The sequence below is a fragment of the Nerophis ophidion genome, linkage group LG10 (genome assembly GCF_033978795.1).
Source record: "Nerophis ophidion isolate RoL-2023_Sa linkage group LG10, RoL_Noph_v1.0, whole genome shotgun sequence".
NCBI classification, from domain to species: domain Eukaryota; kingdom Metazoa; phylum Chordata; class Actinopteri; order Syngnathiformes; family Syngnathidae; genus Nerophis; species Nerophis ophidion.
This window is the reverse complement of record NC_084620.1, coordinates 26,912,960-26,933,570: the sequence shown is the minus strand read 5'-3', so window position 1 is coordinate 26,933,570 and position 20,611 is coordinate 26,912,960. Positions and strand designations below refer to the sequence as shown.

The window sequence follows — 20,611 nt, the reverse complement described above, 5'->3', positions numbered from 1 at the left end:
TCAGGAGTTGGGCTTGGCCCCTTAGTTCCTGCGAAAGGAACTTTGAATGCTCCAAGATACCAAAACATTTTGGACAATTCCATGAGATGGCACTTCAAGTTCATATGTGAGTAAAGGCAGGTGGCAAAATATGTTTGGCATTATATTGTAACTTGGATTTCCAACCATGGGAAGAAAAAAAGTGAGTGTGAAGGACAGCGATGAGAAGAAACTGGTTGAGATTCATTGAATTTAAAAAAGTAAATCATAGAAACCATCACCCAGCGTGTCATCAACTTGGTGAAACAGTTGAAGCATATCATTGCGAGTCTGGATCATACTGACACAAATTCAGTGAATCGCTAGTCAAGAATGTTACATCGAAACGGCGGACATTGATCCATGGAAATACGGAGAAGCTGCTGATGGTGTGTTTGACGAAGGAGATGTCCTATAAGTCCACTCTCCAAGGTGAATGCTTTAAAATATTATTACATTACTTCATAAAAATACTGTACTTGTTTTATATTGTTTTTAGGGTTAACCCTAACCCTAACCCTGCGTGCTTCTACCTGTGTGACTACAGCTGCTTCTAATGCCTCTGCTTCAGCAATGGCAGATGCAACACATTTTTCATGTTGAAGAAATTCAATAGATGCTTATATTTTAGCTTTTTCTACTTTTAAGTCCACTTCTTTAGCTGCAAAACCGAGGCGGGCTTTGGCTGCCTCAACTTTTGCTCTTGCCCTAGCTGCTGCAGAACCTGTGGAGGAGTTCGTCGAAGCCTCAGACCGGGTCTTTATGGATGATGCCTTGTTGGACATGGTGGGGTAGATGATGACTGCTGAATCACTGCTGTATGGCGTTTGCGTTGTAGCGTTGTGGCGTAGTAGTGGTCAGCTTCACTATAGCGTGCGACGACTGCGTTACCTCTGTCTGCTTGGATGTCGCCGTTTCACTGTGCCGTTAGGAGTGCATGTCTGATGCAAGGGCTGTTCAACACCTTTCTTATGCCACGACTCTGAAGACCGATAAGCGTTGTCCTTTTGGGGTCGCGTGCGCCTATCTCAGCTACAATTTGAAAAAACAACGACAGAAAACTATCCACTGTTTTCCGCCACACAGATCACGTCCCCCGCAAACCACCACTCTCATGTGCGCTCTTTGTGAAACTATGTTCCGAGCGCTCTGTGCGGTCTTCATTTTCCAAATTTGTATTAGCTACATTACATTCACTTAACAATTAATTGAAATAACAAAATATGAATCAAAGTTTTTTTGTACTTGAATGAATTGACTTAATCAACTAATCGCCTTAGGTTACACTGTAAGATAGCAAATAAAAATTCCCAATATTCACATAAAATAGGCTTTCGAAAAACTAATCACTCGTGAACGTCCTATCTCTAAGCCAAACAGAAGAATTTGATGCAACAATGTCATGCTCACTTAGTTAACCGCTTTTATTGATAGAACACCTGAGACCCCAAGGGTTATTTCTATATACCGTATATTGTAACTGTCTCTTTATACAGCTTAGCTATAATGATGGACTTAGACAAACTTTAATGATCCACAAGGGAAATTGTTCAACACAGTAGCTCAGTTACAATGACGGAAAGTGTAAGGATGGAAAGGACAATGCAGGTAAAAATAGACTAAATATAAAATATAACATATATGCGAAAATATACTTAATATGTGTACAGTATATTATATATACATATATATTATGTCTATAACATATACACCCATTACCATGTACAATGTTTCAGTATATGTGGCAGCCGAGGCAGAAAATAGAAAATAGACAATAAAAACAAAGAGAAGTAGCTGACATAGAAGGTGTCAGATAATAGGCAGCTATCATCTATTGCTGTATGAGGATTGATTATACAGCTGGATGGAGTGCGGAATGAAGGAGTTATTGAATCGCACAGTGCGGGAAGGAAGCTAAAGGAGCCTGTTGCAATATGAACTCCGCTGTCCTTCAATTGTCGGGTGGAGTGGGTGGGCAGGATTGTCTATGATGGCCAGCAGTTTGTCCAGTGTCCTCCTGTCCCCCACTGACACAAACGCCTCCAACTGCGAGCCAATAGTTTGGCCGGCTTTCCGGATCAGTGTATCAATCCGGTTTGAGTCCCTTTTGCTGGTGCTGCTCCCCCAACAAACCACTGCAAAGTACATGGCACTGACCACAACAGACTGATAAAAGATATCCAACAGCTTGCTGCACACATTAAAGGACCTAAGCTTTCTCAGGAAAGAGTCTGCTCGTGCCTTTCTTGTAAACAGCTTTGCAGTTGTCCTTCCAGTCCAGTCTGCTGTTCAAATGGACTCCCAGGTACTTATACTGCCCCACTACTGCCACCTCCCGGCCCTGGATCTTGATGGGCTCCACCGGGGTCTACTCTTCCTGAAGTCGATGACCAGCTCCTTTGTCTTGTCCACATTAAGGAGCAGATGGTTCGCCTGAGACCACTCCACCAAGTCAGCAATCAGTGTCCTGTACTCCAATTCCTGTCCCTCTCTGATAAACATGAACAAACTATATTTATAGTTTGTTTATGTCGACACGTGTTGTTGTAGTGTTAACGTAATCATTATCGCTAAGCTGTGTAAAACGACAGTTACAGTTACAATGAGTTTCTATTTAGTGCAAAGTAAGCTTCAAAATAAAAGCATGGTATTAATAACCTGGATTGTACCACCACACCTAAACAATGTACCCATGTATTTATTATATATGACACAAGTGTCAATACAACATAATACCTAAAGCAGGTATGTTAAAATAATAAAAAAGGTGTGTAAAATATATTAAAATGAGAATATCTGACCAAAAATGTGCCCAAAAGAAGGGAATTGTCAACAGGTTCATAACTGTTGAATTTCTCAGTCTCATTATGTCTCTGGCCAAAGTCACAAGTAAAAACACAAGTAACGGCTAGATGTTGTAGTCGTAATGATTTGTGCCGTCCTTTGAGACATTTGTGATTTGGTGCTATATAAATAAACATTGATTGATTGATTGATTGATTGATTTCTGTTTTGGATATACAGCACACTGAAAACCGCATGCTGTTTGTCATCAGTCAGTTGGAAGGGCATCAGCAAAAACAGGTTCCGCTGTATATTGCTGCCTTCTCTGTGTGTTAGGTGTTTATCCAGTATTTCTCTTGTGACTTTAGGAAGGAGTTGAAATGTTATTCCAAGAGGAGAGAACATCATCAATGATGCTTTGATCTAATTTTGGTCCCGAATTCACTCGCACCAAATGAAAGCAGAATCATTTACATTTTTTGTTGTCTTTGTTTGTTACTGTTTGTTGTTTGATACACACATTATATGCAAATGAATACAAACAAATCCTAGGCACCGGCTGCTAAATAAAATACGACAGATTTGTCTATTTTTATGGAAGTTTACCTTCTTGTAGAAGGAAAAGTGTGTCAGATTAGGAGTCCTGGGAGTCGGGCCTTAAATAACTATCAGCAGTCTAATGATGTAACGGCTATTTTTTGTGAGGTTTTTAACAATGCAGAGAAACATGTTAGGTATATTATAGTGTTATATCTAAATTTTAATCAATAGGTTGGATATCATACCTCTGCTTGTATCCAGACAAGTTTAAACAACAAATACTGTATAACAGGGGTGCCCACACTTTTTCTGCAGGCGAGCTACTTTTCAATTGACCAACTCGAGGGGATCTACCTCATTTATATATATAATTTATATGTATTTATTTATGAAAGAGACATTTCTGTAAACAAGTTAAATGTGTTTAATGATAATACAAGCATGTGTAACACATATAGATGTCTTTCTTTCACAAAGACAAGAATATAAGTTGGTGTATTACCTGATTCTGATGACTTGCATTGATTGGAATCAGACAGTAATGATGATAACGCCCACAATTTCAAATGGAGGAGAAAAAAAGTTGTCCTTTCTATACAATACCACATGAAAGTGGTTGGTTTTTGGCATCTAATTCATCCAGCTTCCATACACTTTACAAGAAAAACATTGGCGGCAAATTCCGTAGCTTGCTTGATTGACATTCACGGCACCCGAGGGTCTTGTGGGATGACGCTGGCTGCTGCCAGTTCATTATTATGAAAAAATGACAGAGAGAAGGCGAGAAACACTTTTTACTTCAACAGACTTTCGCGCCGTCCCTTCCGTCAAAACTCTAAAGGCCCACTGCACATTTCCTATCTTCACAATAAAAGCCCTGCTTCATGCTGCCTGCGCTAACAAAATAAGAGTCTCGGAAAGCTGGCGTGCACAAGTGATGTGCACACCAGCTTTCTGAGGGATCGCTTGTGCACGCCAGTTTTCCGAGACTCTGTATTTAGTTAGCGCAGGCAGCATGAAGCAGGGCTTTTATTGTGAAGATAGGAAATGTGCAGTCGGCCTTTAGAGTTTTGACGGAAGGTACGGCGCGAGAGTCTGTTGAAATAAAAAGTGTTTCTCGCCTTCCTCTCGGTCATATTTTCATAATAATGATCTTGCAGCAGCCAGCGTCATCTCACAAGACCCTCCGGTACCGTGAACGTAATATAAGTGACGTCTTGGTGAAGATTGATGATCACTAATTTTTAGGTCTATTTTTTTTAAAAGCCTGGCTGGAGATCGACTGACATACCCCCCGCGGTCGACTGGTAGCTCGCGATCGACGTAATGGGCACCCCTGCTGTATACTAATTAAACATTGGAACATTTAAAATCTGCTTTCCACGTTTTATAACCAGTCATTACCACCTTAATATGGATCTGCATGTTTAAATCATGTTGTAAATTGAACAAACTTTATTAAATACTTTGCACATATTTTAGAAAAGTTTAAATTAGAAAGTTGTTTTTCATATTTTAATGAATGCAAGGGAATTAATTTATCACATCCGTTGTGTCCTGAGCAAGACACTTCACCCTTGCTCCTGATGGGTGCTGGTTAGCGCCTTGCATGGCAGCTCCCTCCATCAGTGTGTGAATGTGTGTGTGTGAATGGGTAAATGTGGATGTAGTGTCAAAGCGCTTTGAGTACCTTGAAGGTAGAAAAGCGCTATACGAGTACAACCCATTTATTCCAGGGTAAAACTATCGCCGCAATAACTGTCTACAAGCTAAAGTGGGTAGTAGAAATGAGTACCGAATTTGGTGTTTTTTATGGGCATTGAACGAAGTCTGGAGTACTACTAAAATCCATGTGTGCCATCTGTCAATACCTTTGTTGAATGTGACGTCCCGTCCAAATGGCAAACTCGGCACCGGCTCAAGAACTTGGCCTGGAAATGAGCAGTCAAGCACTCAGAGCAGGTACACTGCAAAAAGTCAGTGTTCAAAAACAAGAAAAAAAATACAAAAATGAGGGGTATTTTACTTGAATTAAGCAAAATTATCTGCCAATAGAACAAGAAAATTTCACTTGTCAAGATTTTCCAAAACAAGTACAATTATCTAACTTCAATGAACCCAGAAATACCTTAAAATAAATATATTTTCACAAATAACAAGCGCCCTTTTCTAGATTGGAAAAAAAAATGAGACCTTTTTTCTTAATATGTTGAAAAATATTCTTAAATTAAGCAAATGCTATTGTCATTATCTTGACACAATGATATTGTAATCTCGCCAGAAAGATGTCCAGGCATCGAGTAATTGTCTCTGGCCCCCTGCCTGGGAGAGGCAATGATGAGAGATATAGCAGATTAGTCTCTCTTAACAGGTGGCTGGATAGCTTCTGCAGACAACAGGGATTTACGTTTATTGATAATTGGCCCTCTTTCTGGGGCAAACCTGGCTTGCTGAGGAGAGACGGCCTTCACCCTAACCAGGAAGGCGCTATCCTCTTGTCTCGGAACATAGACTTCGCATTGAGCCACATTTGACTAACTGCACTAGAGCAAGCCCGGTCACAGGCAATTACAGAGCCTGCTAGCCTGGGTATGGAGTCAGTTAAGTTAGAACTAGCCAGCGCCAGGCTGGATGATCCCTGTACACATAGCAATTTTCGTAGAATAATACACAACTCACAAAATGTTTTTTCTACTGTGTCTATGACTACGTCAGAGTTAGACATGCGTTCTACTGAGGTGGCAAATTATGATGCGTTCAGTTTATCGCAGCGCCAAGTAGACAATCTGAAAATTCCCGTCATATCAATTCCTAGATATGGTCGTAATTATTTTAAGTACACTGCGCATAATAAACGCAACATTATTAATATTGCTACTACGGATAATTTTATCAACCACTCCTTAAAACAGCCCACTACCTATAATATGGGCTTTCTAAACATCAGATCTTTGTCTCCCAAAACGTTATTAGTCAATGAGGTCATTAGAGACAACAACCTTAACGTCATCGGTCTTAGCGAAACCTGGCTTAAACCAGACGACTTTTTTGCGATAAATGAGGCATCCCCTCCTAACTATACGAATGCGCATATTGCCCGTCACCTCAAAAAGGGAGGGGGTGTCGCACTAATATACAACGAAAACTTTAACTTTAGTCCTAACTTAAACAATAAATATAAATCGTTTGAGGTGCTTTCAATGAAGTCTGCCACACCTCTGCCTCTGTGCCTGGCCGTTATCTACCGCCCCCCAGGGCCCTATTCGGACTTTATTAGTGAATTCTCAGAGTTTGTTGATGATCTAGTGACGCACGCCGATAATATAATTATAATGGGGGACTTTAATATCCATATGAATACCCCATTGGACCCACCGTGCGTGGCGCTCCAGACTATAATTGATAGCTGTGGTCTTACACAAATAATAAATGAACCGACGCATCGCAGCGGTAATACGATAGACCTAGTGCTTGTCAGAGGTATCACCGTCTCCAAAGTTATGATACTCCCGTATACTAAAGTAATGTCCGATCATTACCTTATAAAATTCGAAGTTCAGACTCATGTTCGGCAAGCTAATAATAATAATAACTGCTATAGCAGCCGCAACATTAATGCTGCCACAACGACGACTCTTGCGGACCTACTGCCCTCGGTAATGGCACCGTTCCCAAAGTATGTGGGCTCTATTGATAACCTCACTAACAACTTTAACAACGCCCTGCGCGAAACCATTGATAGTATAGCACCGCTGAAGTTAAAAAAGGCTCCAAAAAGGCGTATGCCATGGTTTACTGAAGAAACTAGAGCTCAGAAATTATTATGTAGAAAGCTGGAACGCAAATGGCGCACGACTAAACTTGAGGTGCACCATCAAGCATGGAGTGATAGTTTAATAACTTATAAACGCATGCTTACCTTAGCTAAAACTAATTATTACTCAAATCTCAGCCGCATTAATAAAAACGATCCAAAATTTTTGTTTAGTACAGTAGCATCGCTAACCCAACAAGGGACTCCTTCCAGTAGCTCCACCCATTCGGCAGATGACTTTATGAAGTTCTTTAATAAGAAAATTGAACTTATTAGAAAGGAGATTAAAGACAATGCGTCCCAGCTACAACGGGGTTATAGTAACACAGATACGATTGTATATACGGCGGATACTGCAAATATCCAAAATAGTTTCTCTCGTTTTGATGAAATAACATTAGAAGGATTGTTACAACGTGTAAATGGAATGAAACAAACAACATGTTTACTTGACCCACTTCCTGGGAAACTTATCAAGGAGCTTTTTGTATTATTAGGTCCATCAGTGCTAAATATTATAAACTTATCACTTTCCTCGGGCACTGTTCCCGTTGCATTCAAAAAAGCGGTTATTCCTCCTCTCCTTAAAAGACCTAACCTCGATCCTGACCTCATGGTAAACTACCGACCCAATGTCTCACCTTCCCTTTATTTCGAAAATCCTCGAAAAAATTGTTGCAGAGCAGCTAAATGAGCACTTAGCGTTTAACAATCTATGTGAAACCTTTCAATCCGGTTTCAGGGCAAATCACTCGACTGAGACAGCCCTCGCAAAATTGACTAATGATCTATTGCTAACGATGGACTCTGATGCGTCATCTATGTTGCTGCTCCTCGATCTTAGCGCTGCTTTCGATACCGTCGATCATAATATTTTATTAGAGCGTATCAAAATACGAATTGGTATGTCAGACTCAGCCCTGTCATGGTTTAACTCTTATCTCACTGATAGGATGCAGTGCGTCTCCTATAACAGTGTGACCTCGGACTATGTTAAGGTAACGTGTGGAGTTCCCCAGGGTTCGGTCCTTGGCCCTGTACTCTTCAGCATCTACATGCTGCCGCTAGGTGACGTCATACGCAAATACGGTATTAGCTATCACTGGTATGCTGATGACACCCAACTTTACATGCCCCTAAAGCTGACCAACACGCCGGACTGTAGTCAGTTGGAAGCGTGTCTTAATGAAATTAAACAATGGATGTCCGCTAACTTTTTGCAACTTAATGCCAAAAAAACGGAAATGCTGATTATCGGTCCTGCTAGACACCGACCTCTATTTAATAATACAACTTTAACATTTGACAACCAAATAATAAAACAAGGTGACTCTGTAAAAAATCTGGGTATTATCTTCGACCCAACTCTCTCCTTTGAGTCACACATTAAAAGCGTTACTAAAACGGCCTTCTTTCATCTCCGTAATATCGCTAAAATTCGCTCCATTTTGTCCACTAAAGACGCCGAGATCCTTATCCATGCGTTTGTTACGTCTCGTCTCGATAACTGTAACGTATTATTTTCGGGTCTCCCCATGTCTAGCATTAAAAGATTACAGTTGGTACAAAATGCGGCTGCTAGACTTTTGACAAGAACAAGAAAGTTTGATCATATTACGCCTCTACTGATTCACCTGCACTGGCTTCCTGTGCACTTAAGATGTGACTTTAAGGTTTTACTACTTACATATAAAATACTACACGGTCTAGCTCCAGCCTATCTTGCCGATTGTATTGTACCGTATGTCCCGGCAAGAAATCTGCGTTCAAAAGACTCCGGCTTATTAGTGATTCCTAGAGCTCAAAAAAAGTCTGCGGGCTATAGAGCGTTTTCCGTTCGGGCTCCAGTACTCTGGAATGCCCTCCCGGTAACAGTTCGAGATGCTACCTCAGTAGAAGCATTTAAGTCTCATCTTAAAACTCATCTGTATACTCTAGCCTTTAAATAGACCTCCTTTTTAGACCAGTTGATCTGCCGCTTCTTTTCTTTCTCCTATGTCCCCCCCTCCCTTGTGGAGGGGGTCCGGTCCGATGACCATGGATGAAGTACTGACTGTCCAGAGTCGAGACCCAGGATGGACCGCTCGCCTGTATCGGTTGGGGACATCTCTACGCTGCTGATCCGCTTGAGATGGTTTCCTGTGGACGGGACTCTCACTGCTGTCTTGGAGCCACTATGGATTGAACTTTCACAGTATCATGTTAGACCCGCTCGACATCCATTGCTTTCGGTCCCTTGGAGGGGGGGGGGGTTGCCCACATCTGAGGTCCTCTCCAAGGTTTCTCATAGTCAGCATTGTCACTGGCGTCCCACTGAATGTGAATTCTCCCTGCCCACTGGGTGTGAGTTTTCCTTGCCCTTTTGTGGGTTCTTCCGAGGATGTTGTAGTCGTAATGATTTGTGCAGTCCTTTGAGACATTTGTGATTTGGGGCTATATAAATAAACATTGATTGATATGCGCTAGCCAATACATTTCTTGAAACCAGCAAATTTATACTAAAAACTAGTTTATTTCTCAACATATTGAGAATATTTCTTAATATCTTGAAAAATATTCTTAAATTAAGCAAATGCTAGTGTTATTATCTTGACATAATGATATGCACTAAGCAATACATTTCTTGAAACCAGCAAATTTATACTAAAAACTAGTTTATCATTTCTCAACATATTGAGAATATTTCTTAATATGTTGAAAAATATTCTTAAATTAAAAAAATGCTAGTGTTATTATCTTGACATAATGATATGCACTAGGCAATGCATTTCTTGAAACCAGCAAATGTATACTAAAAACTAATTTATTATTTCTCAACATATTGAGAATATTTCTTGATATGTTGAAAACTATTCTGTAATCAAGGCAACAGTTAAGAATATAATTCTTATTATGTAGGATAATTTTCTCAAAATTCTTAAAATACCACATGCTGTGGAATTCATAAATCATATTAATGGTTACAATCAGTAATCCTGACTAACAGAACAGTAAATTTCACATGCTTAAAAAAAGATATGAATCCAATTTCTTTTCACCTCTTTATCATATTCAAGGTGCACAGTAACATAAAAAAATACAATTGCTGGTCATCATCGAAAGGCTGAAAGACTATGCAAACAGTTATGGAAACTGCATAACAATAAACATTCTACACTAGAAAGTGCTAGAACATAGTGATAGTGCATCGAGACCTGAACAAAGTGGATCTTCCATCATTGAGAGGCTGAATGGACAAATGACAGTGCAAACAGTAATGTTAACTGCAGAAAAATAGACATTATATGCAAGAAAGTGCTGTAACATAGTATTAGGACGCCAAGACCTGAACAAACGGGCTAATCCAACATTTACTGGAACAGGAGATCAATGTACAAGCCTACTCAGAGAACTTCCTCCACTCAGCCATAGCTTTTTTATATGAAGAAGTCATGTCTCGGTCATGGATGACATTCATGAGGACTTCTGTCTGCAGCACAGACAGGAGTGTGGCCAAGCACTTAGGGTATGTGAGGTGAAAGGTGTAGTAGCAGGCCATGATGTACATTACACTGTCGGAGATGTCTTCCTTTGGGAAGATCAGCACAGGTATGGTTCCAACGGCAAGAATGCAGTTGCTCTCACAGATGATCACCACAGGGCTGGAGAGTGGTCTTGTAGTAAGAAAGGTGATGGGGTCTTCCATAGACTGAAACACAAATAGAAATATGAGGCTGATAAAGTTTTTCAAGTGAAGCTAATTAGTGTGCGTGTGTGTGCATGTGTTAATGAGAGTATAGTAAAAGGACATGTTGCAGGTTAGCAATGCTTGCATTTGTCTATAATTGTCATAAAAATTAAGAGGAGGAAGGTACAGAAAGCAAGACAAATGCCAAGTGTAAAAGAAAAAAGTAGTTGTTTATTACTTTTCTTCGGATGTGTGCCAAGGAGCCAACTATGCATTCTGCAACTATAGCTGTGATTCTGTTTTGCTTGACTAATTCAAGTCATCCAACTATGATCTTTGTAATGTTAGACATTTTTTCCTTGTTCAGTGCCAGGCTGTAGTAATCCAACAATATTCTTAATAAATAGCTTCACCGGGTTAAGGCAGTAACAGGAGTGTGAGGTCAACATTTTAGAAACATTTATAATATCTGTTGTGTGTTATCAAATGTTTAATTTCTGAGATGTCTTTACTCATTCTGGTCACTTACTTTTTTTAATACTAAAGAAATGACTTGATGTAGCTTGTAGATGTCAGAATTTACCAAATTATGTGCCAGATGACGTATGATGCGTTGCAGAATACATTTCTTTTAAATAGGTTTACTTTTGTGCAAAGAAAATGAAACTGAACACTTTACTCAGTTTCTTAAATGAGGCCTATTAGTTTTCTCAGTGTGGCAATATGAATGGTTTAAAACTGAAATGGCGTGACATATCAAAAGTAAATGTTTACAATAAAAAAATCAGGAGAATGTTTAGCCCCCCTGGCACTTGGCTTTTTAAAAATGTGGCCCCTTAACAACATAGTTGAATAGACCTGCTGTAAAGTACAGGAGAAAATGTCATACATATTTTTTTTACCTCAGGGATGTGACGCATGGCCTCACTTGCATACCCCAACTTCTTTGGTGGAGCAATAGAGGATGGAAAGAGGTCCGGCAAAGCCCTTATCATCGCAACCGCTTGTTTTACTGTAAAACAAACCAAACACTGTAATTTTAATTACTGCAGTCAGTTATTAAAAAAAAAAAAACATAGACAAAGACAGAGAGCAACAAGACAAGAAACATTTGTGAGTGCAGTTCAGGGAGACTGTTGCAGGTGGGAAAAAGAAAAAAGCACATGGTTGGAGTGATAACGATGGTTGACAAGTTATGTAAATGGTGAATACTTGGTGGATGTCTGAAACTGAGCAGCACCAGCATCACTGACTACTGTGACCAGCCTATGGATTATTCAAGTCATTAGGTGATATGTGAGTAATTACCTTTATCTGCCAGTGGAGGTCTCATGACTTTTTTGAAAACTCTATAAAACTGAATCTTCTCACAGAAGATCCTCCAGCGGTTCTTCAGTTCAGGTATTAAGTGGGAGTTTCCTTGACTGAGGATCCCCTGTAGTTCATCCATTAACTACCACATAAGGACAGATAGCAAATATATTTTAAAATCAGAATTACAATCAAAATCTAGTGAATTGAAAAATGTTTTGACCTACTATGCAAGTACAAACCCCGTTTCCATATGAGTTGGGAAATTGTGTTAGATGTAAATATAAACGGAATACAATGATTTGCAAATCCTTTTCAACCCATATTCAGTTGAATATGCAACAAAGACAACATATTTGCTGTTAAAACTGATACTTTTTTTTTTTGCAAATAATCATATAGGTATCTACATTTAGGAAAACTCAGAAAGCAATGTCTTATTGTACAGTGTTCAAATGAACCAAGCCTCATGATTCCACCTCCACCCCCCATTTACACCATGCTAACATTAGCAAAATATACTAAAGTTAAAGTAAGCTAACAGCCTACAAGTTGTTACTTCAAACAGTTTATCCCAATAAAAAAGTATCACTCATCATCATATAATTTTAAAGACAACCTTTTCCTGTAGCTGCTACCAGTTTCTAGCCAACATTTGGCCAGAAGCAGAGTTTGTTAAAATTAGCATGTGAGAACTTGACAGTTAGCTTAACGTGCAAATACATATAAAAGCAAATTATCTTTACCTTTAAACACCGCAACTGTTGTAGTGTCCATGCTCGAAAAAGCACTTGTATCTTCATCCATGGCAGAGTCAGTTTAGAACAGGGGCGCTCACACTTTTTCTGCAGGCGAGCTACTTTTCAATGGACCAAGTCGAGGAGATCTACCTCATTCCTATTTCTACCTCATTCCTATTTATATTTTATATTTATTTATTTATGAAAGAGACATTTTTGTTAACAAGTTAATGGTGTTTAATGATAATACAAGCATGTTTAACACACATAGATTCCTTTCTTTCATGAAGACATGAATATAAGTTGGTGTATTTGATTCTGATGACTTGCATTGATTGGAATTAGACAGTGGTGTTGATAACGTCCGCATTTTCAAATGGAGGAAAATAAAAAGTCCTCCTTTCTGTCCAATACCGCATGAAAGTGGTTGGATTTGGCATCTCATTTGTCCAACTTGCATACTCGTTTTTAAACACTTTGTTATGAGAGTAGCATATGTGTGTGGCCCTTTAATGTCTGGCAGCAGGTGAGTGACGTCAGTGACTGTGCGGGTGGGCAAGCAAGTGAGAAAGCGGTCGCTGAGGGCGGGGGAGAAATACATTGGCATCAAACTCCGTAGCTTGCTTGCTTGTGCACGCTAGCTTTCTGAGACTCTTATTTTGTTAGCACAGGCAGGATGAAACAGGTCTTTTATGGTGAAGACAGGAACTGTGCTGTCGGTCTTTAGAGTTTTGACAGTAGGTACGGAGTCTCTAGAAATAAAATGTGTTTTTCTGCGTCCGCCCTGTTAGTGATTTTTTTCTTAAATATGAGCTCGCAGCAGCCAGCGTCATCTCACAAGATCCTCGGGTGCCGAGAATGTCAAACAACTGACGAAAGTGAAGTCTTGGTATGATTGATGATTGCTCATTTTTATGTCTATTTTTTAATGCCTGGCTTGAGATCGACTGACACACCCTCCGAGATCGACCAGTCGATCGCGATCGACGTAATGGGCACCCCTGGTTTAGAAGATTTCCAACGACTTAAATGTCTAACAGGTAAGACAGGTAGCCCGCTGAAACTGACCCTTTCTGGCGCCTTCCCACTTGGAATGTACCATGTAATAAAATGGGGCTGACGTACATGTTGTACTAAGGGAGAATATAATCAATTGATGGTGTCGTCATTTAAAATTCATACAGTTTAATGAAAGATGTAGTACTGAAACCAGTTAGTTGCATGAATTACATTATAAGTACTATAATACAAAATATTAAAAAAAGCTTAATTCATACAACTCCCCTACGCTGCTAGATAATGTGGTCAACAACCCGTCAATTCAGTAATTTTCCCATCTCTCTTAGAGACCGAGAGAAAAGACTTTGTCCATACGTTTTGAATATCATATTTGAAAACTTCAAAATGGTTTGGCGCTGCGTTATCTGCCTTATCTTTGTCACGTTTTCATTGAAACTCTTATTAAGCTACATAAATCGAATGCACAGCCGCAGCCCTGACTTCAGGTTGCTTTGTGGTATTGACGGATGTACAGAGGAATATCAAGTGTATAACTCATTCTTTCATCACGTAAAGAGAAGACACTCCCAGCATCTTGTTGAAAGCACCAGACCAGCAGGTGAACGGCCGCACGAGGAAAGTCAAGGACTGCTGCAGCAACAAGTGAGTTACTTTGCTACTATTAGCCCCAAATGTTTTCCTACATGATGTCCCCGGAGCTTTAGGACCTTTTGACTGAAAGATGACTTGCTTCTTCTTCTGGAGTGTGAAACTGATGTTGACAAGGTGATGATTCCCTCTGGAATTTTGTCCGTTGTGATTCATTTCGATTTCTAACCGGATGCGTTTTGCGACATCGTCAGTCTATGGCAGGGATGTACAAAGTGTGGCCGCGGGGGCCATTCGCGGCCCGCATCACAAGTTGTTTTGGCCCACGGCATGTTGAAATAAAATCAGACAAAAAAACAACAGTAAAAATGTAAGCATAATAAACAAATCCATCCGTCTATCCATTTTTGCAGCTAATTTTAATACTAATATTAATACAAAGCAGACACATTGTTTTGTCTGTAAATTTATGTCTGTTATAAATTATTTTATTATTAGGTTTTTTTTGCAAAATAAAATATCAAAACTGCCCCCGCATGCTTTGACTCGTCAGTGTGCAGCCCTTTGTGGAAGAAGTTTGGACACCCCTGGTCTACGGTACTGACCATAATGATGCGCGATCGCAGTGTAAAAGGTATACCGCAAATTAAAGCACACGCACAGAATAATCAGGTACATTTCCAAATAAAACATAATATCATGATTTTATCAGTTGTCAACATTACAGTATTTTCACACGCTGGCACAAGCAACACGTCATTTATCTGTCAGAGGGTCCTAAAGCAAAGAGGACGTCATGTTTGAAGAAATATAGATTATACATCAGCTTGACATGCGTGCAAATTGACTGCTTGGTTTTTGTGGATCTATTTAATTACAAACAGGAATGAAATACATAATCAAAATTAAGTCAAATGTGAAGTAATTTGTTTATTTTTATGTGTGACACAGCAAAACATTCAACCTGAACAACATCCTCAGGATTCCAGCATCAGCAGTCAACAGCTCTGTACAGCTGACACAGATGAAGGGCAAATGGATAGTAACCAAGACAGAGGTGGCACCGTTCAACCAGTAAGTAACACTGCATGTTACAATCTACTGAAATTAATGTATAGTAACAGTATATTATAGCTTTTAAATACCAACAACAGTACAGTAATGTGTGATTTGACACCTCATACATGAATGATAAGACTAAATGTTATATTAGAGCTAAACATACTAGATATTAGGGCTGCAAATCTTTGGGTGTCCCACGATTCGATTCAATATCGATCCTTGGGGTCACGATTCGATAATATATCGATTTTTTATGATTCAACGCGATTCTCGATTCAAAAACGATATTTTTCCAATTTAAAAGGATTGTGTATTCATTCAATACATAGGATTTCAGCAGGATGCTGACATGCTAGCAGAGTAGTAGATTTTTGTAAAAAGCTTTTATAATTGTAAAGGACAATGTTTTATCAACTGATTGAAATAATGTAAATTTGTTTGAACTATTAAACGAACCAAAAATATGACTTATTTTATCTTTGTGAAAACATCGGACACAGTGTGTTGTCAAGCTTATGAGATGCGATGCAAGTGTAAGCCACTGTGACACTATTGTTCTTTTTTTTTTTTTATAAATGTCTAATGATAATGTCAATGAGGGATTTTTAATCACTGCTATGCTGAAATTATAACTAATATTGATACTGTTGGTAATATTCATTTTTGTTTCACTAGTTTTGGTTTGTTCAGTGTCGTGTTTGTGTCTCCTCTCAATTGCTCTGTTTATTGCAGTTCTGAGTGTTGCTGGCTCAGGTTTGCTTTTGGAATTGGATTGCATTGTTATGGTATTGCTGTGTAGTGGTTTGTTGGATTGCTAAAAAAAATTTAAATAGATTTAAAAAAAAAAGAGAATCGATTCTGAATCGCACAACGTATTCGATTCGATTTGTATTTGAATCGATTTTTTCCCACACCTCTACTAGATATAGTGAGCAAGGATGATGTAACAGACAAAGGACTGTTTATAAGGACAATTTTTTTGGTGATTAACATTGTACCTGACATGTAACTATGAATGTCAGCTCACAATATGTCAAGATACATAATACAATTTCCACTGTTTTAGGATCTGACAACACAGGCCACAGCCTTTGTGATAAATGCACGGGTCAAACATCGCCTCTCACAGGTAAGACTTTTTTTTTTAATTGACAGACCACAGTTTTTATTTACTTGTTTATAGTTACATAGAGTGTTTTGTAACGGTCCAGTTATGGTTGATGTCTCGAAATCCAATTCACTACAGTCACTCTCCTATGCTAATGTTTAGAACTTACGTAAAACTTTATGTTACACATATCATTAAGTTGTGTTGTTTCTCTCATTTTCAGAAAGGCATGAATGACATTATTGCTGGTGTACAGCAGTATCAGACATCACTTGTGGGCAACCTCAGGAGCCAGTTGGAGCAGGTTTTAAAGAAGCACTCGGGGAGCACATCAGGACACCTTCAAAACGAAGTAACGGATGTCTTTGACAGTTTTGTGGACCCATTCGCGAGTGTTGCAACATCATTTTGACAGAACAGAATTATGAAGAAGCAGTTAAGCATTTTGGATGCAGAGGAAATTCTAATTACTTCAACTATACGGAAGAGGACACATGGAGCATCAAAAGACTTTTCAATTAAAGACAAAGTCTTTCATTACATTCCATTAGTCAAAAGTCTAGAGCAATTTTTATCACACACGAAGATATTCTCTATGATTGAAAAGGGTCCACAGAGGTGCAGGGAAGGTTTTTTTCAGGACATTGTTGATGGTTCCCTTTTAAAATTGCATCCCTTATTTTCAGAGATACCAAATGCATTGCAGATTGTACTGTACACCGATGAAATAGAGGTCTGTAATCCACTAGGACCATTTGCATCAAAACATAAGCTGTTGATGGTGTATTACACCTTAGCAAACATAAATCCAAAATATAGGTCTAAACTTGCTGCTATTAGGTTGCTTGCCATGGCTAAGTCTGTAGACCTCCGTCAATGTGTTGTTGATGTAATATTGAACAGAGTCAAGGAAGATATGGATGCATTGTACAATGGTGTTAAAATGCAAACTGGTAATGGGCCTAAAACTATTTATGGTGCCATTGTTTCTGTCTGTGGAGACACTCTGGCCCAGCATGAACTGGCAGGGTTCAAGGAGGGTGTTGGCTTTGCCTATAGTAAATGCAGACACTGTGAGTGTTATTTTGAGGACATGCAGTCACACTTCAATGAAGATGCATTTACTAAAAGGACTTTAAAGAGGCATATCAGACAGTCTAATGAAATAGAAAAGGCAGATACAGACATGCTTCGCAACAGCCTGAGAACAACATATGGGATCAATCGAAGGAGCAAATTAGTTGAATTCCCTGCTTTTGATATCATACAACAAACTCCACAAGACATTATGCATGTAATTCTGGAAGGTACAGCTCCTTTGGAAATCAAGGGTGTGTTACATCATCTTGTTCAGTCAGGACTGATAGATGTAGACTCTGTGAACTCTGCTATTTTGGGTTTCCCTTATTCTCCCTTATTAGAGACCGGCCATCCCCAATTTCACTGAGTACGTTAATGTCAAGTGATGGTAAATTAAAACAGTCATCTGGGCAAATTCTCATCTTGCTCAGGATATTACCATTTGTTTTGGAGCGTGTAGAAGACAATGCATATGTACATTTGATACGTGAGCTTATAGAGATTGTGCACATAGTGTTTGCACCTGTTCTGACCATTGCAACTGTTTCTAGATTGAAGTCTCTAATTGAAAATCACATGAAGAATTGGAGAAACCTTTTCCCAGAAAACAATATTACACCTAAACAGCATTATCTGATACATTTGCCATCACAGATAAGATTATTGGGTCCAATGGTTAGACATATGTGTATGCGGTTTGAATCTAAACATTGCCTCTTTAAACAATGGGCTTCAAAACTCAATTTTAAAAATATTTGCAAGTCTTTGGTTAATTATAACCAAATATATGAAAGCTGCCAAAATGTTGACCCTTCAATACATCAAATATTTTCAAATGAAAGAGAGATGGGACCTGTGTCTGAGGTTAAAGATCTACAGTATTTACAAGGAAAACTGAGAGACTTCCTTGGTTATGATAAAGTAAACCATGCTGTATCAGTCAAATGGCTTGTGATAAATGGTAATAAATACATAATTCAGAAGTCAATGATCCTTGCAAACATAGTGGATGGTAGTATGCCAGAATTTGGATTAGTCAAAAACATATATCTTGTTGATTATCTCCTTTATTGTTTGGAATACCGACCATTTCAAACGATACACTTTGATAGACATGTCATGGCATATCAAGTTGAGGTCCCACACCTTGCAAAGGCTACTGAGTTAGTGGATGCTGAAAAGCTGGTGGATTTTACCTCTTATTACACAATCAGCAGCAAGAGTCAAACCTTTGTACAGGTGAAATACCATATTGGGGATGTAATAGAATTATACAACAGTGAGAAATAACTCAGTGCTGCTAAGATATTAAATGACCTGCTTTTAAAGCTGCCTTGTAATTTTGAAGAATTTAACTGAATGTGCATGAACTATTTATGTTCAAAATTGTTTGAAATGTCACATGTTAAATGTTTGAATATTAACTTCAAGTTTACTGTACTGTGCCAAATGTACTACTATATGAGTACGTATTTTTGATTGTTTCATTGAAAATAAAACAGTGAAGTTCATTTGACTGTCTTCTACTTTTTGTCAGAGTCATGATTTTTTATTTCATGCTTGAAATAAGAAAATATTACTTTGAATAAGCAGTTTTATACTAGTTTGTGTTGATCACACAGCTTTGTAACAGTTGATATTCTAGTTTCAAGCATGTTTTACTCAATATAAGTCATAAAATCTCAGAAACAAGCTGTAATATCTTACTGAGATAATTTAGGACCAAAACACTTAAAACAAGTAAAATACTCTAACATAAAATCTGATTAATGAGAAAAATTATCTTATCAGACAAAAAATAAGCAAATATCACCCTTATTTGAGATATTTAATCTTACTTAGATTTCAGTTGTTGCAGTGTAGGAGCATGATAACATGAAAGTGCAGTAAAAGATCCAATGTTTCCCTGTAATATACGCAAATAACTTTATTCAAATAAGGCCATATGCCTTATTTATAAGCAGTGCCTGGGGAATCTGTGGTGGGCTTGTCTTTTTCTGGGGCTGAGGTTGCTGAGGTAGTTAAAAATCTCCTCGGTGGCAAGGCCCCAGGGGTGGATGAGATCCGCCCTGAGTTCCTTAAGGCTTTATATTCTGTGGGGCTGTCTTGGTTGACAAGACTCTGCAACATCACGTGGACATCGAGGGCAGTACCTCTGGATTGGCAGACCGGGGTGGTGGTTCCTCACTTTAAGAAGGGGAACCGGAGGGTGTGTTCCCACTATCGTGGGATCACACTCCTCGGCCTTCCCGGTAAGGTCTATTCAGGTGTACTGAATAGGAGGCTACGCCGGATAGTCGAACCTCGGATTCAGGAAGAACAGTGTGGTTTTCAACCTGGTCGTGGAACTGTGAACTAGCTCTATACTGTCGGCAGGATCCTTGAGGGTGCATGGGAGTTTGCCCAACCAGTCTACATGTGCTTAGTGGACTTGGAGAAGGCATTCGACCGTGTACCCCGGGTAGTCCTGTGGGGAGTGCTCAGAGAGTATGGGGTGTCGGACTGTCTTATTGTGGCGGTCCGCTCCCTGTACGATCAGTGTCAGAGCTTGGGCCGCATTGCCGGCAGTAAGTCGGACCCGTTTCCAAGGCTGCTCTTTTTCACCAATTATGTTCATAACTTTTATGGACAGAATTTCTCTGTGCAGTCAGGGCGTTGAGGGTATCGTGTCTGGTGACTGCAGGATTAGGTCTCTGTTTTGTGCAGATGATGTGGTCCTGATGGCTTCATCTGGCCAAGATCTTCAGCTCTCACTGGATCAGTTCGCAGCCGAGTGTGAAGCGACTGGGATGAGAATCAGCACCTCCAAGTCCAAGTCTATGGTTCTCGCCCGGAAAAGGGTGGAGTGCCATCTCCGGGTTCGGGAGGAGATCTTGCTC

The 20,611-nt window shown here is 39.3% G+C and overlaps 1 protein-coding gene across 2 annotated transcripts; it reads left to right on the top strand.

Annotated features, from left to right (window-relative positions):
• The first annotated feature begins 14,232 nt into the window (after positions 1-14,232).
• On the top strand, positions 14,233-19,174 carry LOC133559880 (uncharacterized). 2 transcript variants are annotated; one of them, XM_061911892.1, is made up of 4 exons: positions 14,233-14,536; positions 15,434-15,556; positions 16,611-16,673; positions 16,876-19,174. In XM_061911892.1, exon 4 carries the CDS (start codon positions 17,077-17,079, stop codon positions 18,097-18,099), a length of 1,023 nt encoding a protein of 340 aa, XP_061767876.1. In that variant the 5' UTR covers positions 14,233-14,536; positions 15,434-15,556; positions 16,611-16,673; positions 16,876-17,076; the 3' UTR covers positions 18,100-19,174. Both variants share the same exon structure in this region, with proteins under 2 accessions (XP_061767876.1, XP_061767877.1).
• The last annotated feature ends 1,437 nt before the right edge of the window (positions 19,175-20,611 follow it).

Bases quoted from the DNA above. Each gene is read 5' to 3' on its own strand.
- LOC133559880 (XM_061911892.1), top strand. From the start codon at position 17,077: ATGAAGAAGCAGTTAAGCATTTTGGATGCAGAGGAAATTCTAATTACT.